This window comes from Fonsecaea multimorphosa (genome assembly GCF_000836435.1).
Source record: "Fonsecaea multimorphosa CBS 102226 unplaced genomic scaffold supercont1.1, whole genome shotgun sequence".
NCBI classification, from domain to species: domain Eukaryota; kingdom Fungi; phylum Ascomycota; class Eurotiomycetes; order Chaetothyriales; family Herpotrichiellaceae; genus Fonsecaea; species Fonsecaea multimorphosa.
In genome coordinates, this window is record NW_015971635.1 from 728,364 (window position 1) to 750,102 (window position 21,739).

General features: G+C 52.2%; 8 protein-coding genes across 8 annotated transcripts; 4 read left to right on the forward strand and 4 right to left on the reverse strand.

Moving 5' to 3' along the window:
* Positions 1-748: 748 nt before the first annotated feature.
* Z520_00284 (uncharacterized protein) lies at positions 749-2,590 on the reverse strand (the record flags this gene model as incomplete). The annotated part of the gene is made up of 2 exons (XM_016770805.1): positions 749-1,198; positions 1,262-2,590. The coding sequence occupies 2 exons, from the start codon at positions 2,588-2,590 to the stop codon at positions 749-751; spliced, it is 1,779 nt and encodes a 592-aa protein (XP_016637715.1).
* An 894-nt stretch (positions 2,591-3,484) lies between these two features.
* Z520_00285 (uncharacterized protein) lies at positions 3,485-4,890 on the reverse strand (the record flags this gene model as incomplete). Its single annotated transcript, XM_016770806.1, has 2 exons — positions 3,485-4,327; positions 4,420-4,890. The coding sequence occupies 2 exons, from the start codon at positions 4,888-4,890 to the stop codon at positions 3,485-3,487; spliced, it is 1,314 nt and encodes a 437-aa protein (XP_016637716.1).
* Positions 4,891-6,095: 1,205 nt separating this feature from the next.
* Z520_00286 (uncharacterized protein) lies at positions 6,096-7,584 on the forward strand (the record flags this gene model as incomplete). Its single annotated transcript, XM_016770807.1, has 2 exons — positions 6,096-6,515; positions 6,568-7,584. 2 exons carry the CDS (start codon positions 6,096-6,098, stop codon positions 7,582-7,584), a joined length of 1,437 nt encoding a protein of 478 aa, XP_016637717.1.
* Positions 7,585-8,295: 711 nt separating this feature from the next.
* On the forward strand, positions 8,296-9,634 carry Z520_00287 (uncharacterized protein; the record flags this gene model as incomplete). Its single annotated transcript, XM_016770808.1, has 2 exons — positions 8,296-8,562; positions 8,681-9,634. 2 exons carry the CDS (start codon positions 8,296-8,298, stop codon positions 9,632-9,634), a joined length of 1,221 nt encoding a protein of 406 aa, XP_016637718.1.
* Positions 9,635-9,980: 346 nt separating this feature from the next.
* Positions 9,981-13,820, forward strand: Z520_00288 (uncharacterized protein; the record flags this gene model as incomplete). The annotated part of the gene is made up of 1 exon (XM_016770809.1): positions 9,981-13,820. The coding sequence occupies one exon, from the start codon at positions 9,981-9,983 to the stop codon at positions 13,818-13,820; it is 3,840 nt and encodes a 1,279-aa protein (XP_016637719.1).
* Positions 13,821-14,371: 551 nt separating this feature from the next.
* Z520_00289 (uncharacterized protein) lies at positions 14,372-16,563 on the forward strand (the record flags this gene model as incomplete). Its single annotated transcript, XM_016770810.1, has 2 exons — positions 14,372-15,183; positions 15,243-16,563. 2 exons carry the CDS (start codon positions 14,372-14,374, stop codon positions 16,561-16,563), a joined length of 2,133 nt encoding a protein of 710 aa, XP_016637720.1.
* A 1,016-nt stretch (positions 16,564-17,579) lies between these two features.
* Z520_00290 (uncharacterized protein) lies at positions 17,580-18,017 on the reverse strand (the record flags this gene model as incomplete). The annotated part of the gene is made up of 1 exon (XM_016770811.1): positions 17,580-18,017. One exon carries the CDS (start codon positions 18,015-18,017, stop codon positions 17,580-17,582), a length of 438 nt encoding a protein of 145 aa, XP_016637721.1.
* Positions 18,018-20,914: 2,897 nt separating this feature from the next.
* On the reverse strand, positions 20,915-21,622 carry Z520_00291 (uncharacterized protein; the record flags this gene model as incomplete). Its single annotated transcript, XM_016770812.1, has 1 exon — positions 20,915-21,622. One exon carries the CDS (start codon positions 21,620-21,622, stop codon positions 20,915-20,917), a length of 708 nt encoding a protein of 235 aa, XP_016637722.1.
* Positions 21,623-21,739: the final 117 nt, after the last annotated feature.

Below are 21,739 nucleotides of genomic sequence, written 5' to 3' on the forward strand. Positions count from 1 at the left end.
AATGGGGAAAAGGGGGGCCTGGAGACTGTACACCCGGTCGGCACCTTGCAGAACTTACAAGCCCAAACGTCGAGGCGATGAGAGAAATGATTCCTAAGTACTCGGTATATATGCACATGTACCTAGGTATATATCACCCCCCAGCATCGTTGTGGTGGGTGAGTGTTTGATGCGGGTACCGAGTGACAACGCAGCAATGCAGTAGCTTGAAAGTTTCCCATCCGGCAGCTAGGAACAGGTGTAGCCGGCTTATCTAGGTTCATTCCCCGGGCCATCGCTGATATGCAAATACAGGGTATTGATGATCCTCGGCGTCTCGGATCCTGCTTAAGCCGGACTAGAGATATCTCGTTTAGAGAGAATAGGGAGGGGATGTGTCGTGATGTAGTTGCATGAGGAAGAGATGGAAGACCAAGACTGCTAGGAGGTTTGCGGGCGGCTTTGCATCTTTGTCTTGATACTTGCGGATCTCAATGTCGCAAATGGTCGATATTCTGTTGATGAAAACCCTACAGAAGGGGTTCATATCTGACATCCCATTCTCGTATCCTTGTGTAACCAACTTGTCCAATACAATCCGTTGCCCTTGCAGGCAGTCTCGAGGCGTCGTATGCTAGCCGCACCATCCAATGGACATTCTGACCATCCATACCGATCTTTCGAACTCCACAAAACAAAGTCCACGTCCATCTGAATCGCACCATTCCTTGCTCACAATGCCGGACAAGTGCTCATGATCCTCGAACAGTCACTGATGTGTACCGGGTACCTGTCTCTTCTTCTTTGGCGCCCAAAGGATTGCCCGCCAATCCTGGCAAACGGGAGTGGCGGCAACGACATTTTGTCTCTGTCTGTTGTGTCTAGCCTGATACAGATCAAACGCCCTCTCAAACCTCGCCCTCTCCTCCGCCAATGATCCCAGAAATAAGGCTTCTCTCATCTTGAGCCACGGTCCCTTTGACAGTCGCGCATTTGAGTATCTGCCCTCATAAAGGAGACCCGCTGGTACGTAGTATATTTTGCTTGTGTCGATCCAGCTGGGCTTGCTGAAGCGGCCCCTCTCCAAACAGACCTTGCTTGGGGTTGCCCCTAGGTTCGGGCCATTTGGCTCAATTGGAATGAGGTGTTTGGGTTGCTCGACCTTATTGTATGGATGTTGAGGATCCTGTTTGCAATCTCGCTGGCTGCGCGAAATGACCTGCAGCATGTCAGCCCACTGGGCACTCCGGATCCATAGCTATTGCAGTTTGAGCCAACTTACCGAACAGATTCCGAGCATAAGTTCCAGACCACCTTTTTCCGTGAAGCCACTGAAAAGATATGCCATCACGACGCAAGGTAGTCGGCATGTGGCGTTATCCAGACCAACACCGTTAGCCCTATGAGTCTTCGGCAGCCGCTTGATCTGACGGATACGTCCCAGGTGCATGGAAGCTTTCTGCACAAGCCATTTGCATCCCTGCGCTTGGTCAGTGATAGTCGTCGAGGGTGGTTCTGTTGCTGCGCAAAGTCCGTTTGTCGGCTTCATTGGAGCTCCAGGGGTCTTGACCCGATCGAACTCGATGTGGACTGATGTCCAGAGATCCGAAAGTCTTCGATGCGTGCTGTTTTGTCTTGTCTGGCCTCCGTCCATCATGTCGTATCTAGGGTTGTAGTCGTACCAAGGATTGTAGTGGTATGTAGGACCGTAGGACATCCGCTCTACCATGGCAAGTATATCAGAGCTCTGGTTAGTGCCCGCCCTGTTTCGCCTTACGGGCCGATGCTGCTGGGGCGCAGGCACTTGGACCCCGGACTCTTGATCAGACCCTTTGGATGTAGTCTGCTGTATCTCAAACACGACAGGACGATGCTGCTGGAGCGCAGGCACTTGGATCTGAGACTGTCTGTCAGACCCTCTGACTGGAGTCTGCTGTGTCTCAAGCACGATAGTCTGGTTCCGTGTCGTGTCAAATCTAACATACTTTTGTCTCTTTCCGACGGCCGCATGTTGCTGGTTGTTCTCCTCCAAGTGATTGGCTCTGGATGGCAAATCCACATCTCGAATCTCTGGACCAGGACCGTTCAACTTGTCATCCGTTGCGACCTGGCGCCATGATGGGACTTGCGCACGTGCGACCGTGCCACTTTCGACGGCTGTCTGGGACAAATGACCGTCCTCAGCAGACTTGGACGGTGTCTGCTCGTAAGTTACTTCAGCCATGATTGATTCAGTGCGCATGGCAGCCCCATCATTGATTTGGACATCCGACTCGTTGGCTTTTGGACTCCCAATTAACTCAGCGTGCTGCTCTGGAACGGGATCAGCTTGCCGAATTGTTACTTTGTAACTCTTTACTCTGCCCATGGTGCGTCGTTGGGTGGCAAAGACGCGTTCAAGATACGGCGCAAGGTCTGAAGCTGGCTGAAGGGCGGGAGTTGGCTGAAGATCTGGAGTTGGCTGAAGGGCTGGATTCGCAGTAGGGATCTCGACATCCTCAGTAGATCCTGCTGACGGCTCTTTCTGGGTGGATCCAGGTTTGTTCCTCAAAAAATATCGCAGAGGCAGGCTAATCTTCCGCAATACCCCTTGTAAAACGTGTTTCCGCATTTCGATTTTTTTCCAAAGGGTTTCTTGGTGGCGGGATGATTGGTCAGTTGCAAAGCTGATGATCACTGTATGTAGATTTAGCAAAGATTTAGGAGGGAGAATGATGACTGCCTTCGCCAAGCTGTGTTTTTGTTGTTTTCTGAGGCAGTGGTGTGTGAATTTACATCCACTGTGGGAGGCTGGCTCTGTTACCGCATCGCCATCGACCGAATCAATCCTTCACTCGCGCGTCCTCGGTCAGTGAATCACGGCTTGTCAGGGAACCTACCAATCCTGGAAATAACCAACACAGGCAGTAGCTGGCGCGTGAGACTTCACAAATGCTCGAAAGCCTGCTCTTGGCGTGGCGAGGATGTTATAGCAGATCCTTTTCAAACTGGCGGTTAGGTTCGACAAAGGACAGGCTCTTGTTCTGTCCAACAACCGACGAGGTTTGATCTGACAAGGGGCCAGGAAACTTGCTTCAGCAAGATACCTTGTTTGCGTAGCAGAAAACCAATTCGACAACTTCTTCATCAATACCTGCGCTCTCCAGATGGCCGCACCTACCACTCGCCAACAGGTCTCCGTAGTTCATGTCTCTCTGGAGAATGTTGTGATGATACTCTCCTGCAACGTATCAACCGCGCAAGATCTGGGGCCCCGAGGAACATGCAAAGCAAGCGTTGCGCGGTCCAGATTCTTCTATCCAGCTGGCTTCCTCTGCTCGATTAGAGCGGCTGCGAACGACACATGCAGCCTCCTGCCCGTCCTCCCATCTAGGCACGACTCCCACGCATCAATTCAGCTTGTTGTGGGAAAGAAAGGTTGAAAGAAAGAGTCAGGATTCTGTGGAGGGAATTGAAGATTTCGAAAGAGGTGTCTTACTTGCCCGTTCATGTTTCGGCAACAAATCTAAGCAGCCTTGAGGCCCTCTTTCCACACTCCGACAATACCCTCGCCTTCCCACAGGTTCTGCAGCCTCTCGGTGACATTTCCTTTCACAAGGACAAGATCGGCCCGTTTACCCTCTGTTACTTCTCCACGATCGGCGAAGCCAAATCTCTTCGCGGCTACTGCCGTTGCAGAGCTCAAAGCTTCCGGGATGGTGAAGTCGCATTTCTGAGTGTACAACTCCAGCTCCATCCACAGGCTGGGGCCGATTCCAGTGCCCTTTAGACCTGCTACGGCATCTGTCCCCGCAACGACATCGATGCCTTCTTTCTTGAATTTTGCCACTGTGTTCAGTGCATATTCCAACTTGGCGGCTGGATCCTTCATGCCGAGCATTTCGACCATGTTCTGTTTGGTCGCCTCGTCAATGACTCCCTTTTTGTATGCCAGATCAGCAAACCGCTCCCTCCAATCCTGTAGTTCGGCCGTCAGGCTGGCCAATACAGTTAACGTAGGAATCACAAATGCGCCAGTCTTTTTGTAGAGGTCGATGATGTGCTGCGGGAGAGGTTGATCAACGAAGGTGTGGGTGAGACCGTCCGCTCCGGCTTTGAGGACAATCTCAGTCATGTCAACGCTCAGTGCATGTCCAACACACGGAAGACCATTCGCATGGGCTGCCTTGACAACGGAGGTTTGGAGCTCGAGGGTGGCAACTGGTATCGAATTTGTGGGGATGGCGAGGGAACAGCAATTCTCCTGCATTAGCTTGATATAGTTTGCCCCGTTCGCCTTGTGGTTCTTGACATAATCTGCTGCAGTCTCTGGTGTCAAACTAGGCCATTGCTTGACCATTTCAATCACCTGGACGTAGTCAGTGAAATGAGCACCAGCGAGGCGGCCTATCATCATGCAGACTTGACAAGGCGGACACAAGAGGTGATCTAGACACTTACCTCCTCGGTCGGATGACCGGCCAGGACGATCGGTTTTGGCCACCCTCCCTCAATAGTGGCACCATAGAGCGAGCTTTTTAAGTCAGATAAAGTGACTGTGCCATCTCCTTTCTTGGCCTGTGCAAGTTCCTCGGCGATCTCTGTGCGCCATTTTTGTACAGATGCCAGGTCAGAGTGCATGTCGCAGACGGTGGTGACGCCGCATTTCAGGGGAGATCTCAAGATTGTCGACTCGTCAGATCCTGGAGGTAGATGCAGGGGGTGGCAGTGCATGTGAGACTCAATCAGTCCTGGAAGAAGACTGTGGCCTGTCCCATCAATGATGGTTGCGCCTTGGGGGTGTTGAGCCCTGCCAGAACCAGTCGAGACAGATGTGATCTTGCCGCTGTTCGAATCGAAAACGACAGTTGCGTTGGATTGAGTTTTATGGCCGTCGAACAAGAGGACGGAATGGATAACGGTCGGACTCATGCTGGATGATGTAGGAAAGAGGAGTCCTGCTGTTCTAGAGATATAATGTGCTATGATTTCTTGAGGGTCCAAATAGCGATGCAAGCGATGCGAGGGATCGGCAGTATCAGAATGCTCCAGGAAGAAACTTTATGCCCACCAAAGTGTTCCGTAGAAACTGCGATCTGCTAGCTCAGAAGACGCTACCTGCTCTTTCCAATTGTGAGGATCAGATACGTAGGTTCGAACTTTCAGCCTCGTAAATGCTAAGTTGAACAAGCAGGGAGGAAAATGTTTATGTATCACCAAGGTAGGGGTGGAAGAGGGGTATGTATCGGAGTATCGGGCCTGCCGAGTGTCCCCCAGTCTGGAGTCTCGCACCAAAGTCTGGAGCGAGCGGGAGCGGTGAGAAGCTTGACAATAATACACTGGTCCCGCTCGATTGGCTTCAAGCTGTACGACCCGAACATGCTACGATGAATACGAGTGGGATCGGGTCTGAAGGCTCACCTAAGACCTGCCCGTTGTTCCTGACTTGGCGGCATGCTTGCTATCATTTCGCCGACTTAAGCAATTGTATGCAGCTCTCTGCGGTTGAGATCCGCATCTCGCATGAAAGGTGAGCGCATTGGTGATGCTGCACGCCTAGTTGTGATTGAGAGCAGCTGAATACAACGCACAACAGACTCAGTCCCACCTCTTGTCTGCACAATGCAGAATCAGGACATGCTCACAGGAAGCATTGTCCGTGAAAGGCTCAGTGGGCGCCACGCTGGCCAAGCTTCGGAGTGCAGAGAGTCGCCTGGAGACGAAAGCTGATCTGTGGGCAAGGTTGGCTGCATGGGAGGACTGTAAACAGGCGAAATGATGGACTTCCAGATTCGGAGCATCTTTTTTCTTCAGAGATAGGCGCAACGAAGGAGAATAGCCATGTTTCCATTGAAGTGAAGCCGTCCTATTGTTGTCACCAATTCAATCAATACCAAGGGCCGCATGAACCAACTGTTTGTCATGTTTGTCATGTTTGGCACCTTTGTCACTATGTCTCCGTGCCACTGGAGAATCCACTGTGCGTCAACCCCAGATCCCATCTCCCCTGCGCCCTCTTTACTGTATTTTCTCCCAAAGCACATGTGCTTGTTATCTCATACCTAAACGCATTTTCGCGTCTCTCCCAGATCGTCTAGGGGACGGCCTTGTATTCAATTCAACCCCTTTGTCTCAACATGGCCTACTCGCCATCTCCAGCATCTCCCATGGCTGGTCCTGATGGAACTGCATACTCCCATCGTCGGTCGCCAACCCCTCCTGCGCAGCCAATGTCGAAGAAAGACAAGCGCAGAAATCAGCAAGTCGCGCACCAGCAGGAGCTCCACAACGAGTTAAACAACAACCGTGAGCAGCACTACCGAGAACAGCTCATTGCTCTGCAACATGACATGAGCCTCATCTCCCAGGCTGACCCCTACGAACCCGAACCTCTGGAAGATTCACCAGAAGAGGTGGCCAGAATTGCCGAGTTGGCAGCGTCAGGTACACCATATCAATCTCAAATGTCCTCGCTGGCAGGCAAATGGTACGCCGAATTCGTGCATGAGATCAACGATGCGAAGGAGGCCAAGGAACTAGCTCTCATCCAGCTCATGGTACTCAACATTCGACCCGGCCAGTCAGGCTATAATGCTGACCGCTAGACAGAACAATCACAATGCCCGCCTCGAAAGATTGAAGTATGAGTGTGATTATCGTCTCCACCTCGCCGCAGAAGAATGCGAACATATGACCTCGACCCTGCGAGAACGATTGTTTCAAGCACTATCTAGCAAGAGACAACGATTGATGAAAGAGAAGGAACAACTTGACATTGCGGACACCAATGCACTCCTCCTTCACCCCAGTCAGTTCAGCATCACCAACCCAGCATCCCCTGGCGGCAACCACACGAGTCGCAAGACACGCTTTACCAGGCACCGTGAACAGGAGGACATGAACGGTGTTTCAGAGGTTACAAACAAGCGTAAGCGTAAGCTTGCAGACGATGATGTCGGCTCCCCGTCACGGAACGGCATTTCCACGCCTGGAGAGCGCAGTCGTGCAGCGCTGGCGAATCAAACTGCCCCGCTGTATTCCATTCACTCCCTCTTCACCGACAAAGAACTCAACTTCCAATCGCACCAAGCACAAATTGCCGCTCGTCATTTCTTCTCGACGTCACGGAAGGAAGGCGAGACTAGCAACACAAGAAGGCGTCAAAAAGTCGACGATGACCGAGATCGAGGATCTGCCGAGTCAGGCTCGGAGGAAGACGAAGAACTCGAGGCTCCCGAGATGGACCGGTCAGCCAGTCAGAACGTGCATGTTACGAGATCAACTCGAACAATTGGTGCCATGAGTGGGCTCAATGCCCTGAGTGACCTGGCAGAGAAAGCAGCAACCCGCCCAGCACTGCCATATGCAACATTACACACCCATCAAGGGCGTCAAGGCACATTCCTACCTCAACCGAGTCGATTAATGGCCGAAGAGCTCGAGGAGGATCTCTTGAAAATTGCTCAAATTGAGAGCCAGCCCAAAGGCCAAATGGACAAGAGAGCGATCGAGGATGCGCTCAAGCCGCTGTCAGAGTCACGAAGCAACTTGGCTCCGGATTGGCCGGTATATCTTGACATTCACCTGGTGGACGTGGATCCAAGGAAAACTGCAGGGGTACAGTGAGATCGGGTGCTCGTATGATGAAATGCGCCATGAGACTGGCCTTACGATGAACATGAAGGAAAGCTCATACAGCCATGTGGACAACAGAGTATTGATACTACCAAATTGAGGACGGGGATAGCACGTGCCGAGAATTTAGATGCATTGAATCAAACAGACCTAGGTATTGAACCACACCGCACCGATGGCCCTTGGTTGTTTCTCTCAAGTAGGCAACATGCCGGTGGCATGTTGCGAAGAAAGATCCTTTGTCCGCATCCCGGTGCATAATGGACCGAAGACGACAAGGCACAAGACCAATCAACAACATGATCGACAGCCGCACCACTAGCAAGGTGTCATGGATTTCCCCAGACTGGGTGAGATCAACAGGGCCACCACGCATCTCCTCTCTCAACTCCCCCAGCTCCCCCGCAGTTTGTCCTCGAGCCTCTGCCATCTGTGGACCGGTATTAGGACCAAGGCATAAGCCTGCTGGAGATGAAGGGCGGGTGAGGGCTATGCAGCTCAAGGCAGCTCCACCATAACATCATGTGAATCAACCCAACTTGCTACAGCATCTCGGATGGATCACCACAATGTAACCTGCACACCAACAACTCTCGCCGAGTATAAATCCCAGGGTTCCTCTGTCTCTGCTCGCCCTTCTCTACGTTCCAGTGGCTGTGAGACGACTAGGTAAACAGTTGAGCCAAAAGGCCTCTTGCAGAAATGTGGTCGCATCTTCCATGGTTTCTTCTGGCATGGTCCATTGCTGTGCCAGTTCTGGCTCAGATTAGCTCCAACTCTTCTGTACCAACAGGAGTTTACCCTTTCTCTGTGTATACTCTGACCGCCGAGAATATCACCGCAAAATTCATCCCATATGGAGCTCGCCTAACTTCGTTACTGGTCCAGGACCGCAACGGTGACTATCAGGACGTCGTGGCTGGATATGACAATGCCACCCAATATCTGACCGACACAGAAACAAATCATGTAAGTCTTGCGTTTTACCAGAAGCGGTGTTGTGGAGGTCGAGACATTTTATGTACGCTCAGTCTTGGCCCTTCATGATCGTGCTCTGATTGCTAACACGAGTTTTATTCCACTATAGACCTACTTTGGCGCTGTCGTTGGCCGATACGCAAATCGAATCAAGAATAGCACCTTTACCTTGAACGGACAGACTTATCATATCCCCGCCAATGAGAATGCCGGCGCCGATACTCTCCATGGGGGTGTAGTTGGATATGACCAACGGAACTGGACTGTTGTTGCCTCTTCGAGCTCGAGCATTACATTCAGTCTACTTGACACTGGCTTCCAGGGATTTCCAGGCACAGTCTTAACGACGGCGACTTTCACCCTGGGCACCTTCCCCAGTGGTCCGCAGGGTGAAGTCGGACCGCGATTGACGAGCAGCATGGTTTCGTCGGCATTGGATCAGGAGACACCCATCATGCTGGCAAACCACATCTATTGGAATCTCAATGCATTCAAACAGGCAACAATCTTAAATGATACGACTTTGTGGATGCCAGATTCCGATCGATATATCGTCGTGGACCCTATCCTGATCCCCACTGGCGCTCTGGGTGCTGTCTCGAATGTGTCAGCCCTCGACTTCCTTTCCCCCAAGCTTTTGGGAGACGCTGTGGATAACGCTACTGGCGTCTGCGGTGAAGGCTGCACGGGAATTGACAACGCTTTCATCTTGGACAGACCGGCTAATGCAGGTCCGACATCCTCAAATTACCCTGTGCTTGCATTGTGGTCGGAGACCACTGGCATTCAGCTGGACGTGTCCACCAACCAGCAAGGTCTTCAGATATACACCTGCAATGGCCAAAACGGGACAATCCCAGTCAAGCAAAGCCAGCAGCAAAGAAACAATGGCACGCAGGGCGCAGCCAAGTTTGTGAATCAACACGGGTGTGTTGTGATCGAGACTCAGGCTTGGATCGATGGGGTCAACCATCCCGAATGGGGAGTCAGCAACTACGAGATCTTTTCTCCCACAACTGGACCAGCGCTCAATTATGCAACGTATGATTTCTCAACATTTTGAAAGTTGAGAGCGACGCGTAAAGGGGAAGAGCATATGGAAAGGCGGGCAATACGGACAAGGCTGAGGCGCCTCTTTGCAGCCAATCAGAAGGTGCGGAATTAACGTCATTGTAAACAACGATAGTAAACAATGCATTGCGACAATTTTCAGGACTCTGTGGATAGGTCACTTTAGCTGCATACTGTACATTCAGTAGATGAAAAAAAGCAGTGATTATCAGCAGATATTTAGTATCACATGCTTACTGAAAACAACTCATTGATCATGCTGGTGGTGATTCTGCACGTCTGATCATCGATCGTTGTCGGAAGAATCCGCGCATACCAACGCCCTCCACACAAACAAAATGTCCCGATCGCCCTCCGTGACTCCCTACGGAAATGGTGACCTAAGCTCACCCGACCCCCTGGCAACCTCAGTCAACGATGAAGCCTCACATGGTAGCATCACACTTGGCAGTCGCCAGCCCGCGTCGAAGCGGCAATACTCAAGCACGGCAATGAAGACCACAGGCAGACCTGCGAGTACAAACACCTTCAAATACGAAGCAGCCCCCTCCTCTCCGTTTCGAACCGTTTCGGAACAGAATTTGAGTCCCTGGAAGATCAGGGTAACCGTGGAGGCAGAGCCAGAGGACGCCGACATGGAAGGCAACGCGTCCCTAATGAAGCCGAGAGCGCGCGCGACCCAAAGATCCTTACAACACGAGTTCCCTGAGGATGGAGGGCGAAAAACTTCTGCGAGAGGGAAAAACTCCAATTCGCATGCGACAAGGAGCAAGAGAAGCGAAACACCAGGTGTTGATCGCAAGAATTGCAGCCGCAGCAGGAGACAGAGCGTGACGGATCTGGACATAATACCGCTGGGGGATGATTCGGAAGAGGATGACTGGCTGAAACAGAAGAAATCACCACGAAAGAGGAGAAATTCTCGCAAGAGCGTTTCTGCGGCGGCGAGCTCAACGCAGGAGGCCTCTCCGTCAAAATCTTCAAGGGCCAACCCCAGCGCTTCAAGATTTGAGGTGCGACCAGATACAGATATCGAAGACAATGGTGACGTCGTCGAGCAAACGAACGTTCTGGCTGAATCCCAGTCACCAGAACTCCGCAAGATCAATCCTAACCGAGTGTCAGTACGACCTCGTGCGCTGTCGACAAAGCCAATCGTGGGAAATGACTTCGAAAATGAAGACTCGATCGTGAACGAAAAGACGAGAAGTACATCAGTGAAGCAGCAAATAGCAGTTCGAAAGGTCTCCGTTAACAGCGCGCTGAGCTATCCAACTCCCTCACCTACTTCCTCCTACCATGGGGACTCTGACGACGTGGGGAAAGCTCTTGATGATGACGACGCTCCAAGGCGGCATGAAAACGAAGCTTTTGATACAATACTGGAAAGTGAGGGTTTTACTATGATCGATTTGGACACTTTACCCTCGGTGAGACGAGCTTTGAGTAGCCCTCTTGATGTGGAACCACCCGCCAGCCTCCATCCTTCGGACATCAATGATCTGGAGACACTGTCGAGCGCTGAATCTGGGGAGACAGGAAACGGTGATGTCCCAGCTTCAAATCCTGCCGCTCCGCTTCAGGCCGTCACATATCCTACCATCAAGCCCGACGAGAGTGAGCTATCAAGTACAGTTCCGTCTTCACCGCCAGCGTTGGAGAAGGACCAAGGTCTTCTAAAAGTCCCCTCCTCATCAGTATCTGTGGGTCGAAAAGTAACGCCACTACCATATTCATCACCAAAGTTGCCGTCGCCACCGAGACCTAAAGTTCGATGGACGCCGCAACATCAACATCGTGCGTCAGCTGGTGCCGTCTTTGCAGGCATTGCGTTGCAAGAAGTAGTGTCACCAGATCGTTCTGGCGAGAGAGCGCTGGCAGGAAAGCAGGACACATTTTCAAACCATCCCGGGCTGGAAGAAGATGGAGCTCTATTCGTGGGCTTTGATTGCGGAACCCAACGCGAGCTCAGAGCTGGCCTCCGCTTTGGCGAGGAGCTCGCAAAGAGACTGACATCGCCTCCCGAGAACCAATCGGCTTCTTCCAAAGATAAAGGCTCAGAATCAAACGAGATTTCGAATGCGAAGGTGCCGGTCAATCCCGAACAGCATCCTCGTGCGCAGGTCTGGCGAGGTGAGAACCTGGTTCAGCATACTCCAATTCATACGAGCAGCAGCAAAGGACGCAGTGGTGAAGGATCTGTGGTACATACGCCTCCAAATCCCCCACGAGAGTATACCGAGAAATCAATCCTCGATACGCAAGCGAGGCGGGAACGCGAATGGCAACTTGAGAGAGAAGCGGTGTCCAGGCAGATCCAAAATGCTAGTGAAAGTCAAGTCATTGTGATTGACAGCGACGATGAGGAAGAACAGCCCACTCCAAGAGCAGAGAGACAAGAGTCATCGCATCTTAATCTCGAAGTCGAAGCAGATGATGAAACAGACATCTGGCTCGCCGAGGCCAAGAATTCATCAAGTCCAGGGTCAGCCGTTCAGTCCAATACCGAGAGCCTCTTCACCCACACTGAGCAAGTCAGGCAACGACAACGGGCTCAAGAAGTTATCAACAGACCTCGAAGAAGCCTGATACCAAGTCCCTGGAAGAGAGGCGAGAATGTTGATGCTCCACAAGAACAAAGCACATTGCTATCTGGTATTGATGATGTGAGTAGCTTGATGTTTTACAATGAGCCTCAAAGCAAGATTCGGTTTGGCGCTGGTGAGATCAAGAGACAGCAATTGAGACTCAGGAGGAACAGTGGAAAATTCGATATCGATCTGATGGCCGGCACACCAAGGGGGAAACCCGCTGAACATGGAATCGTGGATAGCGAAGATATGGTTGTCTCCGAGGAAGAAGAGCTAGAAGAAGACGCTCCGGTCGCGCTTGACCAGTCAACTCCTACAGCTGAGGCTGAAGCACCAACGGCGCATGACGAGCTGGACGAGGTTGTCGACTTAGCAAACGAGATTTCCCAGTCATCGGGATCTCCCTACTCTTCTCCACAACCTGTCAAGATCCCGGTCAATTTCAACGATTCCTCGATATCCATATCGACGCCACCTCCTAGGCCCAACCAATTCCAAGCAAAGCCATTCGATGGCGACGCAGGGAGAGAGGACTCTCCAGCCCGGCCACCGACACCTCGCTCTGCAATGAAAGGTTCTCGCTATAGCTTCAATCAGGGATTGGGCATTGTAAAACCCGATGCCACAGACATGATCAGGAAAGTCGTCTTTAGCCAGAGATCCCGGGGAGTGGACATTGATGGGCAGGAAAGCAGCTTCAGCATGCGATCTTCGACTGACGACTCTTTTGAGGATTCTGTTGGGGTACAATTGCACCGAGAATTGCAATTGTTTGAAACCGAAACGAGGCAAACTGATGACGGCCCGCCAGCTGTTGTTGAGGGGGACTTGGAAACTCAGCGGAAAGTGAGCGTTAGGACTGAGGCGAAAGACGAACCGTCAGTTACCAACCCAAGCAAAGGTTGGCCTAGTTGGATCTGGAGATCAAACCAAACTTCGGATCGCGACTCACAGACTCAGGGATGGCACAATACCGACGGACCAGGAGTGCCGATTAAGCCAACAATGTCCTCAAGCGTTTCCGACAAAAGTCAAGACCAGTCTCAAAGCTCAGGTTGGGAGAGGACGAAAGCCTCAATCTCTTCATCGACTAAAACTTCCGAGAAGGCCGAAGCAAAGTCGCAACCCATTCCGTCATACCTCATTCCACCGTCGTACCCATCTGACCCTCTCCGCTCCAGTAAGAGGCCACTGGCTCTGAGTGGTGCCTTCTCAAACACCCACTTTCGCACCCTCCACATCATTTACAGGAAGTCACTCCGTCCCAAATTCCATGCACCGCCTCACGCGATGATACGTCCTGAAGTTCGAGCACTGAAGGGGACGGAGATGGTGATCGACGAAAGTGCGAATGGACTCGTTAAGGGCGAGTTTGCATGGACGGTAGGCGACGGCGAGTCCGAGGTTCTCGAGAGGTTTATGCAGGAATGCGAATATAGCCACGGTTGGTACAAAGGCAGGCAAATAAGAGCAGACGCGGCGGAGATCAAATGGGGGTGGAGCGTGGAGCAGTTGGCTGAATGGCTCTGTCGGATTGTGGTTGGCGAGGTCGTGAGGGAGGAGGAGAAGAAGGCGAAGGGTCGATAGGATCCATGTCTATTTTCTATTCTCCTAAATCGGAATCGCATCAGGGAGTCGGTGAACTTTGTACATGCGTGGGATTGGGCACAGACATAGGATTGAGATGGACGTCTAAAGAGACAAGGCGAATTTCGTGGGGGAACATATTTCTAGCATTAGATCAAGTGGCATGAATAAACAGGCTCCTTGTACCAAGATGTCGGTGAGAGACGCGGCATCGAGACATGGACGAGCCGTGGCAGTGCGTGGGCAGCGTCTTAGCTTGACACTACAGATGCACATCTGCCTCCTTTGCGAATCGCTTCTGCATCGGTCACTAGGCTTTTCCAATCCCCAGATCCATTCGTCGGCTACTGTTCTAATCTACACAACCAGGATGTTTAGGGGCCAGAAATCCACCCGCGTGCTCAATCACGTCAACTACCTGCTCTGACACCCGTACAATATGACCATCATTCCCCGGATATTAACCCGCATTTGATTGAGAGACGGGCCCGATGGCAATCACCTACATTCACCAAGGCAGCTGAAATGTGATGGCAAGGCCGAATAATGTGATGGAAGAGGCGGGATTGAACGAACGGCAGCTCCTCCTCAAGATATGCGAAGCAGACCTCGAGACCGCGAGTGCCTCATCGAAAGACGACCTGCTCCCACCACCAAAGTCAGAGCGGACCACCATGTCATCTTCTCACAGACAACATCACCATCGAGGAGGACGTAAACTGGGGCGTATACTATCTCGCTATCTGCCGTTTCTAAAATGGGTACCCGAGTACCAATGGAAGTCGCTCCCAGGGGACTTTATGGGCGCGTTGACGGTGGCTTCACTCTACGTGCCGCTCTCCATCTCGTTCTCCCTCCTTGGACACGCCCATCCTATCAGCGGGTTGTACTCGTTCGTGATCACCCCGCTTGTGTATGCACTGCTGGGGTCTTGTCCCCTGATGGTGGTCGGACCAGAGGCTCCAGGCTCCCTGCTTGTGGGAACAGTCGTCGCGCTCACGGATCGAAGTAATAATGAAGGTGGTGGAGAGGAGGACCAGACGATCAACGCCCAAGTGGCCGGTACCGTGACTGCCTTTACAGGGATGGTGCTGTTCCTCACGGGCCTGAGCAGATTGGGATTTGTGGACTCTGTGCTCAGTCGACCTTTCATGCGGGGGTTTATTGGGGCTGTCGGGCTCAACGTTGTGATACAGCAAACAGTCACAGGCCTGGGTCTTGGGAGCTTAGCAAAAGAAGACCCAAGCGTGTCTGGAGGAAGTCCTGCGAGAAAGCTTCTCTTCATCCTGACCAACCTCAAGCATACGCATTTACTCACAGCCGTGGTTTCCATCACGAGCTTTACAATTGTCATGCTGGTAAGGTAAGCAGGAGCCACTCCTCAGAGCTCTCTTAAGACCACCAGGCTGACGAAATCCCAAGACATTTTCGAAGCTTTGTGGAGTTACGGTATCCTAGAATTGCATACTTCCCGGATAGATTTGTGGTCGTTGCTTCCTCGACCTTCCTCACGTGGCTGTGTGGCTGGCATACGCACGGCCTTGAGGTGCTGGGCCGTATCCGAACACCAGAAAACCTGGGAATACCATTCCGTTGGCCGTTCACTTTTCACAACATCGAGGACAACATTTCGAATCTCATCACCACAGCGTTTGTGATTGCTCTGTTGGGCCTGTTCGAGTCTTCCTTGACAGCTAGAAGTCTCAGAAAGGCCAGCACGGCGAACAAGGCGTCGGCATCCAATGTCCCTCTGGACTCCAACCAGGAACTCGTCGCGCTCGGCGTCGCCAACATTGTCGGAGGTTGCTTTCTCGCCCTGCCTGGATTTGGGGGCTATGGCAGGAGTAAGCTCAACTTCTCGGTAGGCGGGAGGACACCCATGAGCAACGTCCTGCTCAGCACCATTACCTTGATTTGCATCCTCTTCGCCCTCCCGGCGTTCTACTACATCCCAAGAGGCGTTCTAGCAGCCATGATCGCCATCGTTGGAGTCTCCATGATTGAAGAATGTCCCCACGAAGTTGTATTCTTTGCAAAGATACACGCGTGGCCTGAGTTGTCGCTCATGGCGTCGGTCTTTGGGGCCACGATCTTCCACTCCATCACATTGGGAATGGCATTGGGGCTCGCATGGTCAGTTGTGGCTCTGGTTATACGTCGAGGGTTCTGGCGGTCCACAGTGCGAATCCGGGACTCGTCAACACAGACATTGGAAGATAGAGACCTCGCGCACATTGCAGCGCTTTCGTCCATGCGGACTCTGACCGTCACCGTCTCGGGACATTTCACATTTGCCAACTCGAGCGACCTGAAAGATCGGTTAGAGGCACTCGATCTCGATCACGACTTAGCCAGATCTGGACCTCTGCCTCCGACGATACCCCATCATTCCCCTACAGGGGCATCTCACCAAAAGCTGGAAACCGAGCAGACAGTACTCATATTCGACCTGCGTCAATGCACCAGCGTCGACGGCTGTGCGATCCAGGTCCTGACCGAGACTATACAACAACACCACCACGCCGTCGAAGGCACGCGAATCGTCATCTGGAGACCCCTGCAACCTCATCTCGCGGATGATATCCAGAGGAAACTACACCTGAGCGGGGCTGTGACTTTGATGAGCAACGAGGAGGATGATTTGACCTTTGCGACCACCTTGGAGGAGATTCGGACGGTATATGCGGAGGCTGGGGCAGAGACGCCTCGTTCGGCATCCGGGTTGGAAGAGTTGGATATGTAGAAATAGAAACGCAGAGAGAGAGCGGGGATATTATATATGTATGTACATGAGCCATGAACCATACACGTTACAGCGATGGGTAGGTAACAAATAGGATTCTCTTTTTTTCATCGCTTTCATTCGACACCTAGGCCTCCCTTCCGTCGTCTCGTTTTGACTGTTTATATCGGATCGGACCCCTGTAAAAAGGAACGGAACCCGGAGCTAGAGGGACCAGAGCGAGCTCGCCCTTGGGATTATTACAACATTTTACGTACGTACGTACGTATGTCTGTGTGTCGATAAGGGAGGGGAGAAGGGGAATGGAAAAGAAAAGAGAACGGGGGATTAGTCGGAATGGGAGATTACAGAAGCCGCCAGCATCACGCCATCCCATCACCTTGATCATCCATCACGACGAAACAGCATAGACACTACAGGGAGGAGAGGGAGTTACTTGGAGGAGAGCCGTTTGACAAGAGACTGACTGATATTGATTCTTCTTGCGACCTGGGTATCAAAAAGGGGGGAAGGGAGGATTGCGGGTTCATCTGATTGCCGAGAGTCTGGAAGTTGCAACAAAATCCACCATTCCTTCGGTTGCTGGTAATACCTGTCGAGTATTAAGGGATTGCTCCACGACCGGGGCCTCGAACGACTGATTCATCGATCATGATCCCTTCGTGCCTCCTCCGGTGCCCAGCCGCATCTAGATATATTCCGGCCCAGAACTATGCTTTCGACGCCCTGTGTGTTGGCGGCCGTTGACGTATGGGGGAGAGGTATTTTCGGGCGATGAGCGTTGCTGTTTTCGCTGGAAATGAGGTCCAGTATGCTAATTCGGTCCACGCGACGGAGTTTGACCCGCCACCAGAGGCGCGCAGGTTGGCTTGCCGGAAGGAGGAGCCATGAGAAGCGAAGTAGTCAGTAAATAAAGTCTATTATCGTGCTTCATTTTCGCATCCAAAGAAAAAATCGGTCGCTTGGAAGTCGTGAGAGTTAAGGATTGCTGGCTGGCTCAGAGAAATTGAAATCCATCAGGAAGGACCACACGCTGCAGACATGATGTTCTGGGGCGGGCCGACCGTATAGTAGCCATCGCCGGCATCGCCTGAAAGGGTGGATGAATAGCCGTCGTTGCCGACAAAACTGCAAGGTCCGTATCCCGCCACGACGCCAATCTGGTCAATGGTCACATCGTCACAGTCGCCAATCGCGTATGCCGGCAAGCCGAGACATTCGATGTTGCCTAGATCATACCAGGTACCGTCGGTGGGGACCCAAAAGCCATACGTCTGGGATCCTCCGACCATAACGACATTGGTAGGCCAGTCTTCTGAGAAGTCTGCGTTGGTCAAGGGTGATCTAATCCTGAAGCGATTGGGGTTGAGCGATTTCCTGACCACCGGCGTTGCAGAGGCAGCGGTGAACAGCGAGCTGGTGATCCAGACCGATAGCAAGCTGATAAAGTACATTTTGTGGTCTGCGAGGCATTAGTCTGATATGGAACGAGAGTATGTGAGGAGATGGAACTCACAGAGGTCGAAATATAGAAAGTTTTGCCCTTGTAATCACTGAAGTGATCCTCCGCTGGGGCCGATATTCGATGATATGCGCCGCCGATCCTCAAAGGCTGCCTGCCTTGGACCGAGAGTGACAAGACACCACTCTCAGTGTCCCTTTGGCGGATTTTTAAAGTACTTCGAACAAACCCGAGAGCTATTCCTCCAGTTGAAATTCAATTGATTGAAGGAACAGGTGGTGAAATCCAGTGGCGACCGCGTGACGTACTGGGCGTTCCAATTGTATCCAGACGCTGTACGAGATTTCTTCAAAGGAGTGGCAGGTAAGGAGAGTCTTGCAGGGCAGATAGTTTACAAGTTGAAATCCCAACGGATCAGATTGCAATGCCACCTAAATACCCGGGTCCTGGAGTAACGAGTGTGAGGAACGAGTCCGAACGACAAGGAGGTGTACAAGGAGTTGAGGTCGCGAGGGAAGGCGGGCAAGGGCAGATATTCAAAGCGCCTAAATGGAAACGCCAAAGGAGGGTCCTAGGCGGTCGTCTGAGGTTTGAGCGGCGCACGATTATGCCAGGTGCCGCATGGCGTCGATTGGAACCAACAGGAGGATTTTGGTGCAAAGAAGCGAGCAGAGGTGTCTGCAAGATGGTAAGGCCGAATCAGCGAGCCAATATAGAGGGCCAGAAGACCCTAAGTAGGCAAGACGATGGAGATCTGCACAAAATCGATAGGTATTCGAGAATGTGTGCTCAAGGAAAGGATTGTCGTTGGCCCAGTGCAGATCCCCTGACTGCAATACTTAGCGATCATGAGTGTTCGCCGGTTTGGTGGCGTTTGGACGATGCGAACTCTTGCAGGAGACTTTTTGAGATGGAATGGGACGGGCCACTGAGGTGGAGTAATAGTGGCTTGAGCGGACTCAGTCTTTGGGGGAGCTCTGGGGACTGTGTGTATTCGTCCCCCGTAGGTAGAGAGCGGGTGAACCTCAGCATGCCCAGAGCTGGACTGATGGACACTCTGTTTCGGCAGTTCTCTGGTCCTTCTCATTTACCCCTTCCCTGCTTCTGGGTTTGCAATTGACTGGCTTTACAGAAATGAGTGACCACCAGGTATCGAATCAGACGAGGTGCAAAAAGGGAACCAAGACGGTGGCGAGTGACTCACTGGGAAGAACCCGATTTGCGTTTGGTCCATCCATCGAGCCATGTATCCCTTGCCTCCCTGGTTTGGAGCTTGGGCATACCCATGAACTCTCAAGAGTCTCAACCCCCAGTCAATGGGCTGGAGGGTCAGCCTAGTTTGTCGGCACTTGTCGCCCATCACGGCCGGAACCTGCAGAACGTGGCGCGGAGAAGAAAGACCACCAGTCACCCACCAGTAAGCAGTGCAGAAGTGTCTGCTCCAGGTGGAGCCCGTTCCCTTGCAGCTCCGGCCATGTCTCGCCAAGTCTGGTATTCGACAAGGTTCGACTGGTGTACGAGAGGCAAGCAGCTTCAGTGGAGCTGGGGCAATCCTTGGAGGTGCGGGAGTGTGTTCAAACCCCATCCAGAGCAGTGGTGGGTGTGCGGTGTTTCAGGCAGAAACCGGTGACTGTCAGGACTGCATCTGTGAGGGCTGCTGCTGAGGGAGGAGGCGGGGTAGGGAAAGGGTCAATGCATAGGAGGTCGTCGGTGTGCGGTAGACTGAGGGTGGCGTAGCACGAGAGAGAGAAAAACTTCGACTGTCGTTGATGGTCTGGCGCCACGCTGCTTCAGAGTTGAGTTACTGCTTGCAGAGAGACCAACGGCCCTGCGGCCATGCAAAAAGCTCGTGCAGCAAGGACTTGGTGACGAGTACTCGGTACCTCCGGGCAACGATAAGCGTCGACAGGCACCACAAGCACCCACAGGCACCGGGGCTACCTAGCGAGGGGAACTATTGCACGCCCAAACTTACCTCGGTAGCTTACCAAGGTATTACCTGCCACCCCTAGCCACCCCTAGTAGGTAGTGCTCGTACTTGGCTAACCTGCTCCGGCTCCAACCCCAGCACCACCAAGGCATCATCAAATAGGTACTTTCTTCCTCAGGACCTACCGCAAGCTGGCGATGTTCAATTATAAATTGAGTATGTGCATGGGTAATAATGCACTTTGTATCCATGTTCAAGCCAAGATGTAACCGTGGTCAATATCCGGCACAGAGCTGAGAGCACCCGTGTCCTCCGACATGGACTTCCAGGAGCTCCCGGCACAAACAAGATGCAAGACAAGTGCAGCTTTAGAGCGTCGATAATGATCTATGGCCCCATCGGCGGGCGATGCTATCCTCTCTCCGATGTTTTTTGAAGCCGACTAGCTAGGCTGGCGCAGGCAGCTACCTGTTGACCCAGTGAGAGACGGCCGTTACCTTAGCCTTGCAGCTATATCAGATCCGGCATCACGGACAATACTGGGATCATCTCCTCCGTAGTCTAGTTTCACACCGGACAAGCAAGCTACCTGCGAACACAAATAGATGTGCCCTTGTGTGCATGAGGAAGCACGCCATTTCAAGACACAGTTCCACCCTGCCTTATGATCAAAACATGTCCGTGGATGAGATTTCGTCATGATTGAGCTGGTATCTGCGTACGTGAGCTATGTACCTAGGTAGGCCCACAAGTGTGAAGATTGCAGCTCCTATCGCAAGTGTGTACCTCGTACATAGCATGTTTGCAGGCAGGGAGTATCATAGCTCTCCTGTATCGACTCGGTAAAATATGCAAGGCCAGCACCACGTGCAGAACCAACGCTTCTCTCTCCCCGACTTAGAAGACCCAGCCTGCTCGCTCTTAGATATGTATTTATCCTTCGATCCTCTTATCGGCACTCAGGACAACACGTGGACTTCGTAGAACTGGTCGTGTTTGGTACACCACATCAAGACCGAGCACGACGGCATCCATGGTCGAGCGCCAGCTCCTCCCGCACTCCCTTCTGAAGTGTATGGCAATGTCTTGAAAGGTGGTATCTCCATATATCTTTCAGGTCCCGTCTTGCTTGGATTTGGTTTGGGGTTGTTTGATTGATAATTTCGAGAATTCGGTGGGGTTTGCCACGTCTTGTCGCTGCTTTGGCTGATAAAGTATCTTGTCGACATGCTCTGATATGTACTGTATGGGATCTCTGCACCACTCAGCTCTTCGTCATCAACCGCCATTTTGGTTGCCTCGGTCTCTTCTAGGGGAGGAGTGAAGGAGGTCAGAGAAGTATTGGACGGTCCGCTCCGGAGATTCCACTGCTGCTCTGCTGGCCAACCGTGAGATGGTAGAGCATTGTTATGAAGGGCCCGAGTTGTCACCTCGATAATGTGGGACACATCACATTTCTCGAAGGTGTGTTCTGCATCGTCAGCACACTCGAGGAACTTCCGAAGCTGGGAGTTCATCAAGTGGCGTCCAGGGTTGACAAAGCTTCGGGGCAAGTGAGTTGGGTTACTCTCTGCCACGGGACAGCAGAAAAGTGGTGGTCGACTGATGAGCGGTGGAAGTGCAAATCTGAGACGACGGTGGTTGCCATTTGGGTAGTTGTGCGCCATTTTGGAGAGATTGTTGTCAAGGTGGCAAGAGCAAGGTCAGAATGAGGCTGGATGAAGACCAGGTCAATACTTGAGGAGAAGATGGCAAGGCAAGACGATACCAGGCGGTCAAAGATG